This window comes from Acomys russatus, chromosome 12, assembly GCF_903995435.1.
Source record: "Acomys russatus chromosome 12, mAcoRus1.1, whole genome shotgun sequence".
Lineage (NCBI taxonomy): Eukaryota > Metazoa > Chordata > Mammalia > Rodentia > Muridae > Acomys > Acomys russatus.
In genome coordinates this window covers 40,599,256-40,621,289 of record NC_067148.1, presented here as the reverse complement: position 1 = coordinate 40,621,289, position 22,034 = coordinate 40,599,256, and the positions used below count along the sequence as shown (strand labels likewise).

At 48.6% G+C, this 22,034-nt stretch overlaps 1 protein-coding gene across 11 annotated transcripts in view; it reads right to left on the bottom strand.

Annotated features, from left to right (window-relative positions):
- The window catches only part of Agap1 (ArfGAP with GTPase domain, ankyrin repeat and PH domain 1), a 430,070-nt gene that overhangs the window by 279,637 nt on the left and 128,399 nt on the right, over window positions 1-22,034 (bottom strand). For 6 of the 11 annotated variants that reach the window (XM_051154307.1, XM_051154301.1, XM_051154304.1 and 3 more), the window contains exons 2-4: window positions 6,384-6,442; window positions 1,571-1,658; window positions 841-852 (exon numbers count right to left, since the gene is read on the bottom strand). In XM_051154307.1, coding sequence (XP_051010264.1) covers window positions 841-852; window positions 1,571-1,658; window positions 6,384-6,442 — 159 coding nt within the window. The remainder of the gene's footprint in view (window positions 1-840; window positions 853-1,570; window positions 1,659-6,383; window positions 6,443-22,034) is intronic. The other 5 variants (XM_051154308.1, XM_051154309.1, XM_051154310.1 and 2 more) reach the window with 1 other exon arrangement.

Here is a 22,034-nt window from a genome sequence, read left to right as displayed (position 1 = left end):
CAGAGCTGCCTGGAAAAGGCATGCGCTTGCCTTGCAGTTGGGTCAGCTGCCGAACCCTGGCAGCTGGTTTTACCCGTTACACAGTGCATCCCACACACAGAAGCCCTGAGACAGAAGCACCACAGACCCCAAGTCTAGTCAAGCTGGCTGTGGTGACCATTCACACGCAGGTACGAGGGAGAAAACCCTTGCATGCCCCTGGATGGGCCTTGGTAAAAAATACTACCTCCCTCCCTCCTCCACACTGAATTCTGGGTACCTGGGTCTGCAGCCCCCACAAAATGGAGCCCTTTCCCATTTGGTATTACACATAAAAGTGTTCCTTGGAGCCTCTCCTCCTCCCAAATCACCATTCCATTTCATGGGGAGAATTTTATTTTTTTTTTTTTTCTTTTTTTTTTTTTTTTTTTTTTTTTTTTTTTTTTTATTTTTATTTATTTTTTTTTTTTTTATGGGGAGAATTTTAAAGGTGGGTGTTTCTCTGATGTGACAGCCATGAGGCTTTCAAAAAATGGTTGGAAAACACTGCAGGAAGGTGGCAGAGCCCCAAGCAAGCCCCTCAGAATCCTGTTCTTTCTAGATGGTTCCAGTCTTTAGGACAAGAGTTAAAGGTCTAAAACATGTGTTACAGGGGACACGTGAAGCTACTTTGGACTACTGCTCAAAAGACAGCTAAGGGACAAAACAGGGTGAAATGCTGAACTTAGAGAAAAGGGTGAAATGAAACAAAATAGGGTGAGACACAGAACAAGGTGGGAAGGAAACACTACAGCACGAGGTTGGGCCTCTCCTCTCTCCATAAACGAGACAAGCACTGCCATGAAGAAAATGGATAGTTACCTGCGTCCATATCTGCAAAGAATGGAACAGCCAGTAAGAAAAAGAAGGAACCAGAAATTCAGTGTCTCAGAGTTGGATTTCAAAAAGGTTACATGGGGAGAAAATACAGTTTAGAAAATGGCTTGTGGGCTACACTTAGATTAAGGAGCCTAAGGGTTTCCTGCTAATACTGTCATAAACTTACTTTAAAAAGAAAAAAGAAAGAGAAAAAAAAAAAAAAAAAAAAGAAACAGAACCACAGTAAGACATGGATATGCCAACAGAAGAATCAAAATGTCTAATGGCAAAAAAAAAAAATGCCTAACTCACATGCAAAATGATCACTCACATGTTCGTCATACGATATAAGGGAGACATAGGCAGACACGTAAGTGGGGGGCATCTGGACTGTACTTAGAAATGCTGGTGTCTGTGATTAAGCAGCAATACAAGGTCAGTGTCCGGATCAGACGTCTAACCAATACTCAAAGGAGTGGCACTGGACTAAGGATCCAGAGGACACACTTTACAGTGGAAATGCACTCAAGAACATCTCAGTTAGTGCTCAAAATGCTGGAGTGGACACACTGAGCCCCCTACGGGACAGAGTGCGAACCTAAGTCTCTTTGCTGCTTGCTGGCTTTCTTACGGCCTTAGCATGGGTCATCAGTGATTTAGGATATGCTAAAGGAAAAAAAAAATTAAACCCTCAACTCTAAGCTGGTAACTAAACACCTGCTGAGCAACATACCTTCCGGAGATTCTTCCTGCACGTACGTGCCTGTCAGGTACCGGTGCACCAGTGCAGACTTGCCACTGGCTAAGTTACCCACAATTCCCTGCAGAAAAATAAAAGGACAACAATTAGAGGTGATTAAGTCACTTAAGATTTTTGCACACATGGTTACAATCACCCTGTCAAAATGTTGGAGCAGTGCTCAAAAATGAACTCGGTAACTATCTCTATTGGGGACAGAGCCAACACTTTATTAGCTGCTCCCCATCCTCACTAGTGTTAGATGCTGTTAGGGTGTCAGTATGGCTGGCTTTCTTCTGGGAACACCCCCTGCTCGCTTTATCTGGCATATGTGTGTGTACCGGTTCAACTGTCCGTCCACAAGGATAGGTGCCTCCCTAAAGAGGAAAGGCTCCATGGGACACGATGCTACACAGAGTCATTTGCAGATAGGGTCATCTGGTGCATTCCACCCTAAGAAGGTGCACATGACAAAGATATGGAGACGGGAGTAACTGAGATGGGGGAGGGGAGGCAGAGCCCACAGGGAGTAGACAGCAAACCTGCCTCTCAGTAATACAGAATGGAGGAGGGGGAAAAAAAAAACAGTCAAGCTATGACAGAGACAGCCAAGGTGATCACAATGGGAAAAAAAAATAACACTAGAGGACAAGAGTTGCGTGAGCGCCACAGTCCAACAGTGAGCAGGGAGCCAAGGTGAAAGGGCACTTGGCCTGTGCTGGGAGCCCTGCTATTTCCTCCCACCCTCCCTCTAGGGAGCTGCTCCACTCAGCAGCCTTCTGCATTCTAGTCTTTGCTGAACAACCATATATATCAAGCCCATGTTCTCCCCGAGTCTCAACTGCCCCGGGTGACTACCCCACACCTGCAGGCTGTCTGACCCCCTCTCACCATGCCTGCAGCCCTTCTGCCATTCAGCATACTATTTCCTGGCTTTGTCTCCTATATCCACAAGCTCCCAATCTCAACTTTATGGGCCTGCTGTCTTCTCCAGGTGACAAGAACTTTCCACACGGATTAATCACAGCCCTAAATCCTACTCCAACTCAGGATCAGCAGCCAGTTCAGGCATCACAACCTCTGAGGTCCATCCTCTGGTTTCTCCCTAGGCCCCAGGTGTTGTATTAGGGGGTGGGGCCTCTGAGAGAGGATGGGTCGGGGGGGGGGGGGGGGGGCGACGACACACTATCCATATGGGATCAACATACATTTGTAAGCGGCCCAGCAATGAGGACAGGGGAAGAATAGGCCAGCTGTGATCTACAGAGCAGATGGCCTGACAACCCCTCCCCTCAAGTCCCTAGGTTCCTTTGACATCCAATCTCTAGAACAGTGAACACAGGTTTTACTGTTCACAAGCTACCCTAGCTTGCCTGGATGGACACCTTAATGCCACACCTCACCTGGAGATAGCAAGATGCCCTCAGGCCCTGCCTCCTGCTGGATGAGCTAGCAGTGTTTAGAAGATAGTGTGAGGGTGTGGCTCCCAGTTCCTTATGGGAAGGGACTGTCCCTTGCTCACCTTGTTCTCTGCCCTGCCAAGACACCCAGCCCAAGGAAGACACACAGCCGCCACAGGATCAGTATGTGAAAGGCTGGTGAATGACTAACGCTACTGAGTATAAATGAGCTCTCTCTAACGCACACAAAGCTGTCTCCCCTCCAAGTCCAACCTGCATCTTCTTACCCTGAGCCTCAAGCATCTGAGAATATCTGCCTATTAATTATTCTTTTGCTCCAGGGCACCTGCTGTTCGTCAGCTTCAAGCTGAGAAAATCCAAACCAGAATATGCCACAGAAATGAAATTTTTAATTAAAGATTACTTTCTCTTCCTGGAAGAAATGCCCGGTATCCAGCACTGTGCAGCTGGGCTTTCTCTGTGTGGTAACACCAGCCCAATTCTTTCCTGCAACAATGGACAAAGGTAAGCACATCCCTTAGCAGGCCAATGCCATCTACCTCTGGGCTGGGGGCAGTGGTTTCTTTGCTTATGCGCCCATCTCATAGGTTATGAGATACCACCATCTTAACTTGAAACACTGGCAGAAACTGCCATCAGTTAGGATGTCGCCCTCTTGTGAAACTGTAGCAATCACTCGTGAATGTCACCTGCAGAGGAAGTAACTCAGCTTGAGCCAAAGGGCTTCATGGGAAGAAAGGAGGTGGCACCCTGATAATGACAGAGCTGGCTATCTCAGACAGGAGAAGGTGCCACCCTGTCTCGCCTGTGTTGGCCATCAGGCAGGACTATGTGCCCCATACTGTCACACCACCAGAAGCAGCAAAGCACAGCGCCTTTAAAAATTCAATTCTCTAGCACCCTGTGTTTTCTACTCAACTACTAAATATGAAATCTGCTGCAAAATAAAGGATGCCTTTTAGTTAAATAATCCCAGCTGAGAGTAATAAGCAAATACATGGTGGCACCTCTGCAGGCAAGGTCTGTCTGCTGTTTCCACCCAGGCGGAGGAGGCATGGAGCCTGTGCAGCCTGGTACAAATCTGCAGTCCTGAGAGCAGCTACAGTGCAACTTCAGAGAGGCCTGGACAGAGACTCACCACTCTCACAAGGAGCAAACAGTGAACTGTATATTCTGATGGATTCCCTGAGAAATACTTCATAAAAGGTCCATTGGGAGACTAGGTGACATCATCCCATGGTGACATTTCCAAACAGGGCTGAGGGTCCCAAGGCAATGACCTAAAGGGCCACCTGTCTGTCTTGGGTACTACATGAGGGCAGAACCAATAGCAGCCCTGTGGGCATGGGAAGGGAAATGCTTTATAGACCAAAGGGGTGCTTCTTCAGACCTGAGCATCCCCATCAGACAATGGGTGTGTGCTCTTAACAATGAGGTGCCTGCTGATGCCACCATGAGAGGGCGCCTACCACAGCTCCATCCTCAAACCCTTGACAAGAGGCCAAGTCCACTGCAGTGAGCTCAAGCCAACACTAAGAAAGTCACATTTACAAGTGCCCTACACTGTCTCTTTAAATACCAATACTTGGTAGACACACTAGGTGATTACAATAGCAAATCATATACCAGAAAAATCCTCAATTATTATTGGCTGATACAAATATATGGACCAGACTGGGCATGGTGGCACAAGCCTGTGTAATTCAATCACTTGGGAGGCTGAGCCAGAAAGACGGTGAATTTAAAAGCCAGCCTTGGCTACATAGTGAGTTCTACAGCAACTAAGACTACATAAGCAAAATGCTGTCTTAAAAAGCCCAAACCAGCCAAACTACAACCGCCCAAGCCCTGTTAATATGCAGCACCTTTAACTGCCAGGCAGGCTCTTAGGAAGACGGCTACCAAGGATCCCTGGATCCCAGCCATCTCTTGAGTGGACAGGTAGTTGCAGCCCCCACTCCATCCCACTGCCGTTTTGATTTAAATGGATACATGGGGTCAGACGCTATGGCAACAGCTCAGACAGATACATAAAAGGCTCTCCAAGACAGTGCTGGCTTAGAATCTCAGCTCTATCCCACTGCAGATAGCTTCTGAGTAAGCTCTCTGTGCCTCAAACCTTACCTGTGACACAAAATGAAAACAAGACCTGCCCATCACGGGTAATTGTCAGGACTGAAAGCCATAATTACATAGAACCTACAGGCAGATCATGCCCAGTGGAGTGCTTGCTTCATAAATGCCTTGTGGAAATGCTGTGGTCTTGTTGTTTGGCAAATGACTATAGAAACAGAAGGGTCAGCACCTGGGTTTCTTACTGAGAGTATCTGAAACTGGTAAATCTTTATGAAAAGTCCTGTTAATTGGCATTGGCACCCTGGTGCCATTCTGAACACTCCAATACTGTTCATGTCATAAAAGCTATGAAACACAGAAAACAGATGAGGCAGCTATTTCAGGGCCAGTGTTACAGAAATGAACAACCCCATCACTGAAGACACACCAGTGTCCTAGAGGAAGTAGCTTACTTCCGTATCTCAGGTGTTAGCCACAGGAGTACTATCCCATCCTCTCAGCATCACTGAAGTGGGGGTAACACGAAGCAGGAATGTGGGGGACCCTGAAGTTCAGGTGAGTCACTGGGGAGATGGTAGGAGAAAGAGTGAACACAGCAGGAAGATGCACAGTGAGTGAGCAGGCCCACACTGAGGTCCTCCTCCATCTGAAGCTCGCTCATGATCAGAAGCTTATCTGTTCCCCAACAGGTAAATTATAGGGCTCAGCAATGGAGAAACAGGTGTGTGTGTGTGTGTGTGTGTGTGTGTGTGTGTGTGTGTGGTTTGTGTGTGTCTGTGCACAAACACAACCAAACGCCCACATCTCCTGACAAAGCCAGCTATAAGCTTTAACTCTACTGGAAGTTGTTTTTATCAAAAGCAGAATCTGGATTTATACCAAGAATCCAGAACTGTAAACACAATCATTACTTTTTAAAAATTAGGACTACTGATGGTTAGTTACAGACATCATCGTAACACCCAGCAAGGGACATGTTAAGTCCACAATGGCGTATGTCTAACAGTGTATGTGTCTGACACAGAAAGAACAGCACAGAGTGGCGTAGGGGAAACACAACAGAGACAACAGCCTTAGTCCTGTGCATAGACCTCCCCCTCATGGACGGCTGTTACGGCTCTTCCAAGCACACGCATGGCTGTCTTCTCATTGTCCGTGACGGCCTTTCTCAGGTACACACACCCCAGGCAGAGCATGCCCCGCCATCAGACCCCAGGACCAGGAACTAGACCTTGGTGTGGGCAAGCCTGCACACTCACCCCTGCTTATCTCTAGCCCCTTCCCTCTAACACACCAGAAGCGCCACTCACCACTTTGAGCTCCGGTACAGATCGGCTGAGTGTCCATTCCTGGCTGTTCACAAAAGCATCTGTAATAAAGGATGGGAAATGTGAGGTGACGTGTCACAACTCAAGGCAAATCAAAATGATCCCTAAGCATCACTTTTTTTGGTAGTGGGGACTGTTGAAGAGGGGTCATACCAGCCTCCCATGTTTCCCCTACCCTGGAGGTCACGACTTGCCCGTGTTCACACACTCAGGTCTCAGGGCTGTGGTGTGTAATGCGCACCCCAACCCAGCAATGCTGAAGGCCTCTCATGATGTCCATTCCTTCCAAGCTCCAGGCCTTTCTCACGTCCACAGCAGACCTAATGGCTGCCTCGATCCTCATCACTGTGCAGCAGCCTGATGACCTTGTATCAAGCCAGCTTTTTATCTTTTCTTACTCTAGTGAAATAGTTACTTTCTGAAATCTCACACACCCCGCCCTCGCAAAAAAAAAAAAAAAAAAAAAAAAAAAAAAAAAAAAAAAGGAAAAAAAAAAAAAAAAAGGACATTCACCCCGCCCCTCCCCCAAAAGGATATACATGATAACTAGAACTGATTGCTAGAGCGCAAGGTGCAGACTATTTGGATTCTCAGAGAGAAACCAGAGGTGATTCAGCCAGGGTGGTCTGGGATATGTCAAAAAGACAAGGAGTCCCTCAGTCATGAGGGACTGAGCAGTGGTGCTTATCCCTCAGCCTGACTCACACCTTACAACCCCACAACCGATGTCCATGGCCCAGCTCACATGACTTTCACACACCCCCATGTGCCATTTTCAGTCATAAAAGACAGCCAGCCTGAGGTAGTGCCCACCACAGGCCAGCCTCGGGTTGCACATCTCTTTCTAATGTAATTCACTCTTTAGCGTCTCCCTCAAACACTGACTCCTGTTACAGTTGTCCAAAAAGCAAAAGTCCCTCACAGCACATTTAAGACCAAGTTGGTCATCATTCTCAGGAGGCCTCATGTGTGGGGCTGGGGACAATAGCCTGATGCTCCACTGTGAGCTGCTGTTCAAGTGCAAGGTGGGAGGTACTTAGAGGAAGCAACCAGGAACACAGCCCCTGACACCAATGATGCTGCAACCACCACAGGCTAAGTGTCACTGGCCCTGCACTGACAGAAACCCCAATGCCTAAGGAGATGAGTCGCCAAGAGGGAGGCCTCTGCTCAGGGAAACTGAATCAGGAGGGCCTGGGTGGCCTGCAGAACCTACGGAAGACAAGACACATCCATAACGAAAGTGCTGTGGCATTGCGTGGCATCTTTTCAGAATGTAAATTTCTGTGGCAGCTCGGTTAATAAAATAGTTGACTTAATATAAGGGGGAGGCACTAAAGAATTAACACAGCTTTCATTAAGAAACCTTTCTTTAAAAACTGCTGCCCAGTTGGAAGACAAAGCTGCCGTACTCAAGACTAGACGAAAAGCGACAGGTGCTTTTGTCAAAGGCATCTGCACCTCAATCTTGTCACCTTCCTCTGCGTGGCTTTTCAGTGCCTGAGCCTTGTGCCATGGAGAGCAATGGAAATCCACGCTATGCAGTGCCTGCCTAGAAACTTCCTCATCCCAGCAGGGAGAGGAGGCCGGAGCAGGCCACATCTCTGCCTCGGTCAGTCTCCAGAACAACTACCTGCTTCTAGAATAACAGAACATGTCTGCACACACTTTCCAAGGAGCTTCCCAGCAGGGCAGAGCCAGTCACAGATACCTGTGGGCTTGCTTATTAAACATGTAGGAGGCCCAAGCTCAATGGCCTACCATTGAATAAAGCTGGGTGTGATGCAGGCTGGCAGGACCAGAGAACAAGCAAGGTGGCTGACTGACGCCTGGAGGAGCCTGGCTACGAATGGCACGTTTTTAAAGGATGCCTTCAATGCCATGGCTCTACTGGGTGACTTCCTGGGGCCTCAAGGCCTTGAGCAAATGGCTTATTAATGTTCTTTATTGCTCCAGAATCCTAACTGCATCTTTTGGTTGGTGGACACAGCCAAGGTCCCTGAAGTGTATACTGGGATCTAGTCTGCGGGGTCACTACAGTGATTTCAGGCTCCCTGCGCCCATGTTGTTTAGTTCCAGGGATCATAGATGCAAGCTGCATTCACAACTCATGATAACACTGTAGGTGAGAAGCAGAAGAAAAATTTTTAAAAACTGAACAAGAAACACTGTTTCGGGGACTGGGATGCTCTTGGAACCTTAAATTCCACAACGGCTTTTGGAAATGCACTCTTTTTAGCAAGAGACGTGAATTTTTTTTTTTTTTTTCTAAACCTGAGAACATTTGTGAAGGCCTAAAATAGGAAACAGAACAACAGAGAAAAGAGAGCAGGTCTACCCAGAGACCAGGAGGCGGGGAAAGCCAGGTTCCTGCCAGAGCCTTGCTGAGAAAGGAGACTGTCTACAGAGGAGTAAGAGCTTTGCAGAACAGTGACTGATATCCAGGCAGCAACAGCTTCCAGAACTGCGTGTAATAGCATGACTCAATTTCCTATCAAAACCCTATTGCCAGTAGAGTAACCCCATGAGGAAACACAGACCGCAAGGGTATACTAGCTGATTGCCAGGCTCCCCTCTTAGTTCCAGTTGCTCCTAAGTAACCCCAGATTCACAACCAAGGTGGCTCGTTCCCCCATATCCTTGACACTCTCTTTCCCCATCAAGGAAATCTTTTCTTTGAAGAGTGACAAATGTCAGGTCACCAAGAGACCATCATGCCTGCCCACCCCTGCGGGCATGGCTACACCACAACCTCAATCCCAAGCACTTTCCCCCCCAGCCTTGATGCAGCTCAAGACACTGCTCAGTAGAGACTGGTGTGAAGAGGCCCCTTCTCCAAGTCAAAAGGCACCAGCCAGGGTGTAACCTCAAGGACTCACAGAACTGACTCAAGCAACATATGATTGCCTTTAGTGACCTTTTCCTCAGGGCACCCCTGCTTAGAAAGAACTGAGTTCCAGGAGTGCTGCCTAAGGCTCCATGCATATGAGGAACAGCTTGAGATTTCTGACAAGGGAAGTAGACAACATGGGTGTGAGATTGGAAATGAGAAAACTTTCCCTCAAAATGTGAAAACGGAGGTCGGCCCACAAGCCGAGGGAAGCCAGGGACAACAATCGCAGCATCCTATGTGTGGCTCGATACATCCACACACTCCACATTTCCTTGAGAAAGATGTCTGCTGGGTGAGCAGGGGCTGAAATATTCTGAGTGGAAATATTGGCAGCCCTGAAGCTTGCGCCCTCATTCCATCAAGTTCTCATCTTACTGCCGTCAGCCAGGTGATGAAAGCATTTGCTGTGAGCATCCTCCCTGGGCAGGCTACATATCCCCAGGGAGGAAAACACTGCATCCCCAGCTCTTTCTGAGGAGCAGAACAAAGGGCATTGCATTTCCACGGGCCACAAGGCCACCTAAGAGCTGGGGTGTCCCTAACTGATCACTCCCAGGCTTCCGAAAGATCTGTTGCTACCCTGGCGCCACAAGCAAGAGACCACTACCTTCCTGGCGCCTTACTGCACACAGGTCTCACTTGCAACCCGTGTTCCAAACCTGAACAGCACTTGGTCCTAGTGGATGATGCTCTTCTGGGGGGGTTATAGGAAAATACCCTGGCATTTCCAGTTTTCTTTCTGTTCCATGTTTACCGTTAAAGATGTGCCCTCTCAGCTTCATGTTCCTGCCACCATGCCTGTAGCTTGCTGCCATGCCTTCCCCCTGCTGACAGACTCTGATCCCTCTGAAACCATGAGCCAAAAATACTCTGTCTTCCATAAACTGATTCTGGTCATGGTGCTTTATCACAGCACCAGAAAGGTGACACAGGCAGTCACTACACTCTGCTCAGCTTAGCCGCTCTGGGCTCTGTGTTCTAGTAATGTAACGTACCTGGAGGGTCTCTAAAACTGCTGCCCTTACTGTCACCGTTTGCCACTTTCCCCGCCCCCCCGCAAGGTGCACCAGCGCCACACCCTGGGTGGCTGTATCTAAGTGACACAGTACAAACTCTGCCTGACAGTTATGTACACTTGGGCATAACCCTGAGGAAACTCAGGCTTTTTACAGATAAGGTTCCAAAATAAATTTGGTGTAACATATGGAACACGAAAACTGGGTCACAGACATGTGCAACCTGCGCTCAGTCTGTCTACCAAGTATTTTAACTGAGCAGAGTATGAACGATGCAAAGGAAGGCTGAGGAATAGCCAAGGAGCCATGGAGGCTGCCGCTGAGGGGTGGGACTTGCAAGACTTGGTTTTCCCAATTAATGACCTTTACAGACTTCAGTCCTGTCTCCATTCAGGAGGATCCACTACTTTTCTAGGAATGGGCAATAAAGTACTTTTGTAGCCGGGAGCCTGGAGGACCACAAAGATTCCACTGGGTGGCTGAGGCTGCAAACCCCTGTGCCAGATGAGGTCAGCCTTACATTGAAAATGCTGAAAAGCATAATTACAAAGAAAATGTGTGGGAAAGGTCTACGTTATTTCTCTACCACTCATTCCTCACACCACAAGGGTCAAAGGTCCTTACCTGCTTTGAAAGATCTTTTCAACTGTTAAATTAATACAAGACCATTTAATATACACATCACCAGCTATGGGGAGGGGCTCAGCATCTCCCTCCCATCACTGAAAGCTTGTATCCAACCCAAAGCAACGCAACATCCAAGAGAGGGGCTACGGCCAAAGCTCCCACCAGGGATTCCTGTCATTGCAATTCACGCTAAGCCAGGAAGGAAGATTCATTATGTGCTCTGGCACCCACCTCACCCTGGATATGGGTGCTTCCAGCCTGGGACATGCTTGCCTTTTACTCATATGTAACTTACCCAGGAGAGAAGATGAGCATCTCCTGTCTGTATACAAACAAGGTGAGGCCCTCAGTGTCAGCAGGACACACCCCCAAAAGGTCTCTATGAGGCAAATGACCCTGGGAAGCACAAGATAACCATTTATGGTCAAGATTGAACATGAATGAATGAACTCTCTGAATGAACTTGAGGACAGGTGAGCACACACACACAGCACGGCATCCTAACTCAGGTGGTTCGATGCCCACTGCTTTTATATAAAAAGCCTACAATATGCTTTCAAAACTAAAAGGACATTGAACACGCCATGATTTTCCATTAAAAAAGCCACAAACTACCACGGAACCAACTTATAAGAGCTTCATTTTTGCCAGAATAATCAAGTCCCATTTGGGGCAGAATGTGGTTTTCTGTGCACGGATTAAGAGCAGCTGAAATCAGCCTGCAATTAACTATCCCACCTGACGTACCCAGCCTCCTACTGGACTAACAGCTCCACTGGACCAGGCTCTTCGAATCGAGTTTAGACAACACAGTCAGATGAGTGTGGTAAGCAATGGTCCCTGCAATCCCCTTCATGACCAAGTCTTTCAAGTGTCTGGCTGCAGAGGTGTTGGCTGACTGAGGCCGGCACCTCCTCCTTCCTAAACTGCCCTTGCAGCTCAAGGCATGACCCTGAGAGGGTCCAACCAGAGGTTATTAATGAGTAAAGGCCTGGGCACCTTACCTCAACTGAAGCAACTCACCATCTCAGCTCCTCAGCCCACCAGCAGTTCCTAAACCTTCCAAGGAGACCAAATTGTAGCCTAGAGCAGCCTTCTTCCCAGCCTGTAGTTAGACCAACCCCCAGGGGAAAAGGTGGAGAGAAGAAGGCCTTTAGAAGGTGTCCTGTGTGCCATTCTGCTCAGTGCCGGCCTCCCGAGGAACTGGCCTCCTCCACGGAAACTGCTGCAGGGCACTTACAGAGCACCTCTACCAGGGTGCACCCCAGGCAAGAATGAGGCTATGAACAGTTGAGCCTGACAGGCACAGACCTTCCCGGCACATAAATATCAGGAAGGCTCATCTCTCCTACACATGGGCATCTGGCAACTCCACTAGTGCCCTCGTCCCATCCAGAGCAAGGGGCGCCATTCACTCAATGTTTCTAGAACCAACTCCTCCCCCCGCCTTCCCCGCACACACACCCTCGATTAGTGATACCCACAACCAACACCAGGCCTGTAACCATCTTTGAGAAGCATGGGTCAAAGGAGTGTTGTGCCACCCAGTGCTAAAAAGCTGTAGAGAAAACGACAGTATGGCAGATGAGAAGGGGGCTAGTTGAGGAGTGGGCTGGTCGGGGGTGGCTTATACAGGGCTGTCATTTAAGCTGGGGAGGGGGAGGGCAGGTGCTGGGGCTAAGGTGGGAAAGGAGGGCGCAGGATGGCAAGGAGGGGAAGATGAGCTAAGAGTTGCATTCTGCTCTGCTGTGAGCCTGGGTTATGGAGGACAGAAGAAACAAGTGAAGGGTGCAGAGCTGAAGAGGAAGAACCCTCAGAATCCTGGGCGAGCGGAGAGTGGGCAGAGAGCAGGTACCTGTTGGAGTCGGGGGACAGGTGGAAGCTCGTGGCAAGGCTCTCCTGTTGGGAGCAAAGCAGGAGCAGCTGCAGGGGCTAGGCCAGTACCCCTGCATGGAGGCTCCTCAGCAGGGAGCACCCTCAGTTTGGGCTATAAATACATCCACAGTCAAAACCAAGCTTAAAATGCATCCTTGGGGTCTGGGTTATTCTGACTCGCTGGTTCAGTCTCTTGAAAAGTCTTTGTGGTTTCTGGTAACTCGCTCCACCTGTAGCCAGCAATTGGGTGGGTGCTCCTTTGACAAAACTCACAATACACTGAATGTCTGTATACACTGGAAAAGGTTAATCTCCAGGTCTATCTTACCTCACTGTCTGCGTTTCCTCCCCGTGAGTAGAGTGAAAGCAATCTATGCAGTGAGGACATATTCAGAATAGGGGAACATGGAAAGAGAGAAGCTTGGGGCCCCATAGCTCCTCTGCAAATGTGATGAACCCAGAACAATAAGAATCTACTGTGTCTTCCTGAGCATCTGCAGTCCAGTGCCCGTTACATACATGTGACCCTACTGTATTCACATGCCAATAAACAGTCATCTGGTCACTGTACACCTGATATGCCAGCCATGGTTTCCTCATAGCCTGGCTAGGTAAGGGCACATCCTACATCCACGTGACTGGCTTGAACTTAGGTCTGCAACAGGATGCCCACCTGAGAGGCTTCACGCTATAGCTGTCTATACATCTACATATGCGTCTCTATAGATGGTAATTCCACTACTCAGTGGATGACAATCCACTGCCCAGGGCTCTCCGTGCAGTCAGTACACGGCCGGCCGACTGCCATGGTCTTCCAATATATACAGCCCAGCCACAGAACATTAAAAAAAAAAAAAAAAAAAAAAAAAGTACATCCTCTTCAATCTCAGAATAAAAATGACCTTAGCATCCATAGGTAGAAAGCTGGCCTGTCACTGGATTTGACAGCTCTATAGCAAGCTGCAAGCTGGGCAGACCCAGCACTCAGGGCCCCAGACAGAGCTAGACTCTCACCAAAGTGACCAACGCCTTAAAACCATCTGGGCAGATTTTTCCATGGTTACAGATGTCATGAATCTCTCCCCCAATGCTCCCAGCACCCCAATCTGAGCAGGCTGAGATCCCAAGCTCACAGCCTAAATGGAGAAGAGCCCACAGCAAACAACTTCCAAGAAGGCTTCTGGCATATCTAAAATAGCAGCCTCAAGTCCATGCCAAACCCTCAGTCCAGGCCCAAAGTGTTTATGTGGCTGAATTTAGAACTCGGAATATAAAGCCATTGATTTCAACTTCTTGAAACCAAGAGTAGAACCAGACTGGAGAAAAAAATAAACCACAAAAGCGGCAGCAGGAGGAGGGTGCCAGCCGAAGACAATGAAAGAGCAACCGTTTATGACCAACACACACAGGGCCAGAAGGTCTGCACCTCACCCAGGTGGGCAGCCCAACATAGTGGGAACCCAGAGCACGTGCATGTGTGTGTGTGCGCTCTCCTCCCCCCTCTCACTCCCCCAACCCGTGTGTGTGTGTGTGTGTGTGTGTGTGTGTGTGTGTGTGTGTGTGTACACTGCACACACACACTGCACCTGGCTCCTCAGATCGCCGTTCTGCTAGGGACCTAATAAAACCGCTGTGCTGCACAGACTTCACCTCCATGTGGAGACCATGGCTTGAGCATCTATCCGGGCTGGATGCTTTCACAAAAGGAGCTAGATCCGCGCTGCCCATGGCTGTGACTTCTCTAAACTGCGAGCTGCATCTAGAATCTTTCAAAGGCATGGCGGTAAACCCTGTAACTGTGGAGCAGACGTCAACCTGACTGACAGATGCAGCAAGCAGCACAGCCCAAGCCTTGCCTCTCTGCTGCTGCCTTCAAATGCCATGTTCTACACCTCAGCAGAAAAAGAACTGGGCCACTGATTTCTGCTCATTAAGGAAGAAGCCTGATGTACGTGCAGCTCTGAGGGCCACAGAAGGGCAGCAAGCCCAGCCAGGTCCAGTGGGTGGTGCTGGGACATGTGGATGTACCAACCCCACTTTCCTCACTTTCACTCCCCATCACCTCACCAGAGAAGGCTCCCAAAGCTCTGTCTTGTTAATCTCCATTCTCAACTTAAGACCTAGAATCAATGGAAACAGACACCTGGATGTGCCCATGAAGGTGTTTTCAAGAAACGGTTAACAGTGCAGATCTTGCCTGTGGGCGGCATCATTCAGGACTGCAGCTCATGGATGAATAAAAGGGAAACATGAGCTGAGTACCAGTACCCACCTCTCTCAGCTTTCTGACTACAGGTGCAGTGTGGCCAGCTGCCCCAGGCTCCAGTGACCACCTCTCCCCACCCCCTCAGCCTTGATGGATTGCAACCCTTTAAACTGCAAGGCAAAATTAACCCTGTCTTCCCCTAAGCTGCTTTGACCAGGCACTTGGTCACACATGAACATGCACTTACTCTAGGAAGTGCTTTAAATAGGAAGTGCTTTACCAATTCCTCCATCCCCAGCACCTCTCATCATTCTTGCTTTAATCCTGTCAGTCTGGGTATTCAAGAAACCAGAGATATAAAAGGGTGGAGGCTGAAACCAGGAGTCCTGTGGCTGGAGCTCCGGGGCAGGCGTGTTCCTCTACATATGTATCACTATAGACAGCAATCCCAGTACTCAACGGGGCAACAACCCACTAGTGGCACAGGGCTGTTGGTACCGTCCGTACGTGGCTAACTGCCACATGCCTTCAATACAGAGAGCCTGGCCAATCAACCAGAGATGTGTTGGCCGCCGATACGACTGCTTCTTGTGACACAGCAACAAAGCCAGGCTAGGAAGTCAGGTCAGTTTCTTGAATGAGAGTGGTTGGCAGGAGTATGAAACTAAAGCATGAGATGGGAGGCTGGGTCCAGCCCGGCCATGCTCCCCTGCAAGTTCCCGAGCACTCCAAAGCCTGTCTCCTCTTTGGTTGATGAAAGGGGAGGTAGTTTCTACTCATCAGTGGCCACTGCCCTGTCAAAGTCCCAATGGTTGCTCGGAGTTGAGACAAAACAAAACAAAACAAAAACCAAAAACCAAAACCAACCCTCAGCAAATGGGAAGAATTCCAATCCCTCCATCTCCACTCTCGTGAAAGTGAAATTGGGTGCAGGGCAACTAGCAGGGCCTGCCTGGCCCTTGGTGTGGTACAATCTGGGCTTTTCTGAAAGCCACTTCTGCTGCTGCAGGGAGAAGCAGAAAGTTCTACAAGTTTGCTGGAAGGAGGGTAGGGCAGGATGGGGCGTATGAAAGGCAAGTAAGCTGACAGGTCCACTTCCAGCTTCAAAAAGAATGAAATCCCTGTGCTGGCCAAGAACAGAACAGAACAGAACAGAACAGAACAGAACAGAACCTTCTTACTCAGCCTCAGATATGCATACAGGACCCCTGGACACCAGGCAGGGAAACAAGGGGTCAGATACACAGACCAATGCCAACCACACAAGACTAGAACGTGCAGAAGGAAGGTTCTAACCCAGCTGCCCATGTCAAGAACAGAAGAGAAAAATCTAGGAAAATCTGGCTGAAGTTCAGATTCACCAGAAAACACACCTTCCCCTGGAAGAGACACTTAGTTAAGTTCCTCAGACTTTCTTGGTCCTACCAACATCAAGGGAAGCCCCCAGCAACATCCTGGTAAAGCTAAATCTGACTGAATTAAAGATGGCTCCCTATTTATGCTAGAAACACGGGGAATAAAAAGACAGGCTACACTTCACTGTCACGTCACACAATTAAACACAATTTGATCTTCAAGTTTTATCAAATTAAACTGATAGACGCCCAGTATATGTGAAAACATAGATTTTATTTTTTACTAAGACGAGCTCAGGCTGGCCTCAAACTTGCTACATAGCCGACACAGCAACTGAACTGATCCTCCTGTCTCTGCCTCCCAAGTGCTGGGATTTTACATGCACTCATGCACACACTCACACACGTAATACCCCCTCTTCTTGGTAGTGCTTGGGGTACAATTCAGGCCTTGCACATCCCGTTCAAGCGCTCTGCCAGTGAGCTAAGTCCGCAGCCCCTAACACAGACCTCAGACTATAATATTTAAGAAGAATTATCTGTGTGACTCACTTGACCTTACATATAGAAATCAAACTGTTACTGCCATAGGTTCATAGAGAACAAATGAAAAGTTATGTCTGGGAGGCTCACATGGAGCTGAAATTCTGCACTGGTCAACACTGGTCACTTGGAACACAGCAGCTGAATGGCTACACCCGAGGGAACCTTAGTGCTTTGCCCGAAAAGAGACCTATGCTATCTTAGTCAAGAAAGTGACTTAAAACTCTCCTGCAGTGTGAGATCAGCTGTCTTTAAAATGTGTAACAGCGAGGGCCTAAGCCAGCGGTTCTCAGTATTCCTAATGCCATGACCCTTTAAGACAGCTCCTCACGATGTGGTGACGCCCAACCAAAAAATTACTTTCACTGCTACTTCATAACTGTAATTTTGCTACTGCTATTGAGTCATAACGTAAATATCTGTGTTTTCTGATGGTCTTGGTGACCCCTGTGAAAGGGTTCTTTGACCCCCGCCAAAAAGGGTTGTGACCCACATATTGAGAACCACTGGCTTAGACTGTGCCAGTACAGAATACCAAAAATGTGTTTGCTTTCAAGCAAATGGTCAGTTCACTGTAAACATAAGAAAACTGAGGCCAACAGATTGCTCTCACCCCCTCCCATAGGACATCCTCTGCAGTGCACTGAGCATCCTTGTGAGTGGGGAAGGCCACCAGGTATCTCGGGATCAAGATGGGAGAACAGGAAGACAGGTCAGCAGACAGACAGAACATTTGCACTCGTCAGTGGCTGCGACCAAGCACACACTTACGTCTGAGGCTAACTCCTAGTGCGCAATTTTAGTCCTCAAGTCATGACATGGGTAACATCACAAATTTTATCCTGGGGAGCAAATACTTATAGTATCAAAAGTCCAACTTTGTAAGCCACAGAGAAAACTCCTGAGCAAACTATCACAAATCACACCTGCCAAGGAACGGAATCGCATCATCACCTGCCACCTGACCTTCTACTCACCTTACGCACCACCTCTTCTCTCCTGCCTGGTACTCAGCCTGGCATGGGCTCTGTCTGTCAGTTGCCACTCAGGGCCTCCCGACTAACTGCACTGTACTGCACACTTTAAATATTTTTGCTTCTCACGTTCAAGATGCGCTGGCAAGAAATAAGTGGGTTCTGTTGTTTTTAGGTGGGGAGCAATAATGTCACTACTGTCACTGCCACCTTCACTGGTCAGGTCTGGTGGTTAGTGTCACCAACTAGACAGTTATCTAGAGTCACCTAGGAGGCACCTTTCAGTGCACCTGTGAAAAACTACCTTGATTATATTAACTGAGATGGGAAGACCTACCCGCTGTGGGTGGCGTCACTCCCTTGCTGGGATCCTGGACCATACTGTGATCCTTGGAAAGGAAGCTGAACAGGAGCATGTATTCATCACTCTGCCTTCTGACTGTGGGTGTGATGTGACCAGCTACTTCAAACCCCTGCTGCTGTGATTTCCCAGCCATAACAGACTATGTCCTTGAACTATAAGCCAGAAAACACTCTTTCTTGCATCTGTCCCCCCTCGCTGTCCAGAATTAGCCCTTCCTCCCTGCTTTTGTCAGAGAGCGTTATCAAGGTACAGGAACATAGCTAAGCTATCAGGCTGAAGGGGAGCACTGTGGGCACACCAGGAGCCACTGGACACCAGGAGTAGAGCAAAGAATGCTTGACCTATAAAGGCCCAAGTGCTTTCCCATAAAAGACAGTGGAAGCGCCTCGAGCATGTGACAACAGCATAGCAGAGAAGCTGCCAGGCAGGACTCAGCATGGTCCAGAGAGAGAGAACTCCACTATGCTGAACATTCTAAATAAGTTAAGTTCTGCTAAACATCTACAGGATGAACGAGCATTTGATTGAATGCATGGGTAGGGTGGGTGAAGAAATAAAAAAAACTGTCCCAAAGTAAGGCCAGCAATAACCAGAAGGCCAGGCCCTGTCCCAGTCACCAGCTCCCCTCACCACTGGGATTTTACAAGGGATTCTTCCACTCTCAGTGAATCCACAGAACCTGCACAGCCCAGCAATGATGCCCCTTGGGGCTCTGACAATTCCGAACATGAAAGATCATCCAGCCATACCAGGGCCATACGGCCAGTGCTTCATGATAGTCACAAGTGGCCCAGTGACCCTGGTAAGTAAATATTACCACATGATTCCAGTGCCCTAGGCAGTACCCTAGATGGTTGTTAGGTGGCCCCAATTTTTCTGCTCTACCATGGAGAAGTGACACCCATAAGCCACTAAACTTGCTGGGATAGCTTCAACACACAAGCAGAAACCGATGGCAGATGGCAGCTGTCATCACAGAAGAAAACGCCCCATGGTTCCTGTCTGCATTTCCTCCACCAGAATCTTTCTCGACATGTTCCAGAAAGAATGTGTTTCCAGCCTTGCTCCAAGACACTGCTCTGAACCTGACATGCTAACAACATAAGCTGACATGACATGCTAACCTGACATGCTAACATCCCAAGCTGAACTTGGCATGCTAACACCCCAAGTTGAACCTGACATACTAACCTAACATGTTAACAGCATAAGCTGGCGTGACATGCTAACACCCCAAGCCGAACCTGACATGCTAACAGCATAAGCTGGCATGACATGCTAACACCCCAAGCCGAACCTGACATGCTAACAGCATAAACTGGCGTGATATGCTAACACCCCAAGCTAAACATGACATGTTAACAGCATAAGCTGGCATGACATGCTAACACCCAAAGATGACCCTGACATGCCTCTGGTTTTCCAAAGGAAGCTGCAGAGATACTGGATTAGATTTGAGAATTAATAAGCAGGGGCTGGGTGTGGCTCAATAGCTGGACTAGCATGTTGGGCAACCTGGATTTCATTCCTCACAAGGAGAAACAAGCAGAATTAACATGTACTATGTGTGCCATAGGCAATGATTAGTTTTGCCTATCTGACAGCCAATCATAGGCCAAAAAGAGGAGGGGAGAGGGGTCTTAGTGCATGCATCCTCCACCTCAAAGTTTCTCTGCGAGGTCATTGTGAGCTTGTTTTGTTTTGTTTTTTCTTTTTGTTTTATTATTATTTGGGGGGGAGGGTTTGGGGTTTTTTGTTTGTTTGTTTGTTGTTTTTTCGAGATAGGGTTTCTCTATGTTATCTTGGCTGTCCTGGACTCACTTTGTAGATCAGGCTGGCCTCAAAGTCATAGCGACTCACCTGCCTCTGCCTCCCAAGTGCTGGGATTAAAGGTGTGCACCACCACGCCTGGCCATTGTGCACTTTCAAATTGTAACATGTTTGCAATTGTTAAGAAATACTAACCTTATTTGATCATTTATTCGTTTTACAAACATCTCATGTATAGTACTCAGTGCAGAACATATCAAATGAAATCTGAGGAAAGCGCTCAGCGCTCAGCGTTCAGTGTGGTTTGGGGGCAATGACTTCAAAAGCCTGGTGTTCAGCTCTCCAACCATCCATGCGCCCACCCGTCCATCCATCCACCCGTCCGTCCATGCATCTGTCCCTCCTTCCTTCAGTCCATTCCACAATCCACCTGCCTGTCCATCTTCCAGTACAGAAGGGTCAAAGGTTATGTGAAGCCTCAAGCCTCAGACTGGAGTTCTGGAATAGGCCTGTGTTTGGAGTGTAAGAAGGGAAGTGAGTGCATGTGGTACCAAGTAACAGCCCTTCTCTGGTTAAAAGAACAAACAGGCTAGGGCGGAGAAGCCAAGCCTCTGCTCCCTGCTTATAACCAAGTGTCAACTGTGCTGGTCACGTGTAGCAGGAGCTACATGAAGAGCATGAGGAAAATCCAACGCTAGCTTAAACTGGTAGTGTTAGGAGAAGCCTACCCACCGAGTGTGCGTCTTGACTATAAACCCAAGCACACCCGTGTGCCGGATGTCACAGGGCCTTTGCAGAACGCATCACAGGAGAATGAAGAGAAGCCTTGATTATAGCTGCCAGGTTCAAACCTGCCGCTACGCCTACTCCTGCACTGCCATCACAGGGAAACATGAAACAGCTACTTAAGGGCATGGGGCAGACTGGGCTCAAGGTAGCTTTGAGGCCTGTCTGGGCTGCACGGCTAACCAACCACACTGTTGCAGCGGAGGCAGGTCCCATGTGGCTAACCCTAGAGGCCGAACTTCCTTCAAGAGGCCATCGAGACATATTCTACAACCGTCAAAAGACATCTTTCTTCCCTGCTTCCGGTCTGGTGTTAAGCATCACAGACCAGCTTTTAAGAAAGCGAGAGGAAACCTCCCTTAGGTTCAGGCTCAGCCACAGCCCACTGCCTGGCCTACAAAAGAACTGATGGATCTGGACTTCGAAGGGGCCCTGCTGGGGAGAGGGAGGAGGGCCGACTAGTTCGTTGTTGCCAGATCCCTGGCCTGCCCATGGGCAGACCTCTAACCAACCCTCCAATAAGCCAACTGAAGCCAGTGAGAAACAATGGTGAGATGGGAAGGACAGGCAAGCCAGGTCTCCCCACCTAGACACATTCTAGAAGCACTTTTCTTCACACAAAAAGCACACCACTCCCTGGGAGAGGACCAGGTTAGGTATAAATATCAGAACTATAGGTGCCATGTCCAGTCTTTTAACAACATGCCATGACTGCTGTTGTCAGACAGTGTCTACTTGAGAATGGCACAATCCGATCACCAAAAGACAGACAGACAGACAGACAGACAGACAGACAGACATAAATAAAATCTCCTTTTATAATTCTGTGTTAAGCCCCATTCAGAACCATCCTCGGCTGGTGTGGGCTGCAGGCTGAACACAGCAATGACCCAGTACCTAGGGCGACAATAGAGCGGCAGCATCTTCAAAACTCAAACCACAAGCCCATAGTCCTCCTGCCATCTGGCATGAGAGCCCCAGTGACGGGAACATATCACCTATTCAGGAGGCCTAGTACCAGGCGGGATGCTGTGCTGGGGACACTGAGGCACAAACCTCCTCTCCAGGTGTTTGGCTAAGTCCCAGTATGCATCCATGTCCCAGTTCCTGAAGAAGCCTGCAGGGTCCCAGTCTTCTCTTCCAAATTACAAATTCTCAGAGAACTCCACCAGGAGCCAGGACAGGCTTGTCCTTAATTCGGGACTCCCAGGGGACCCTGGCAGG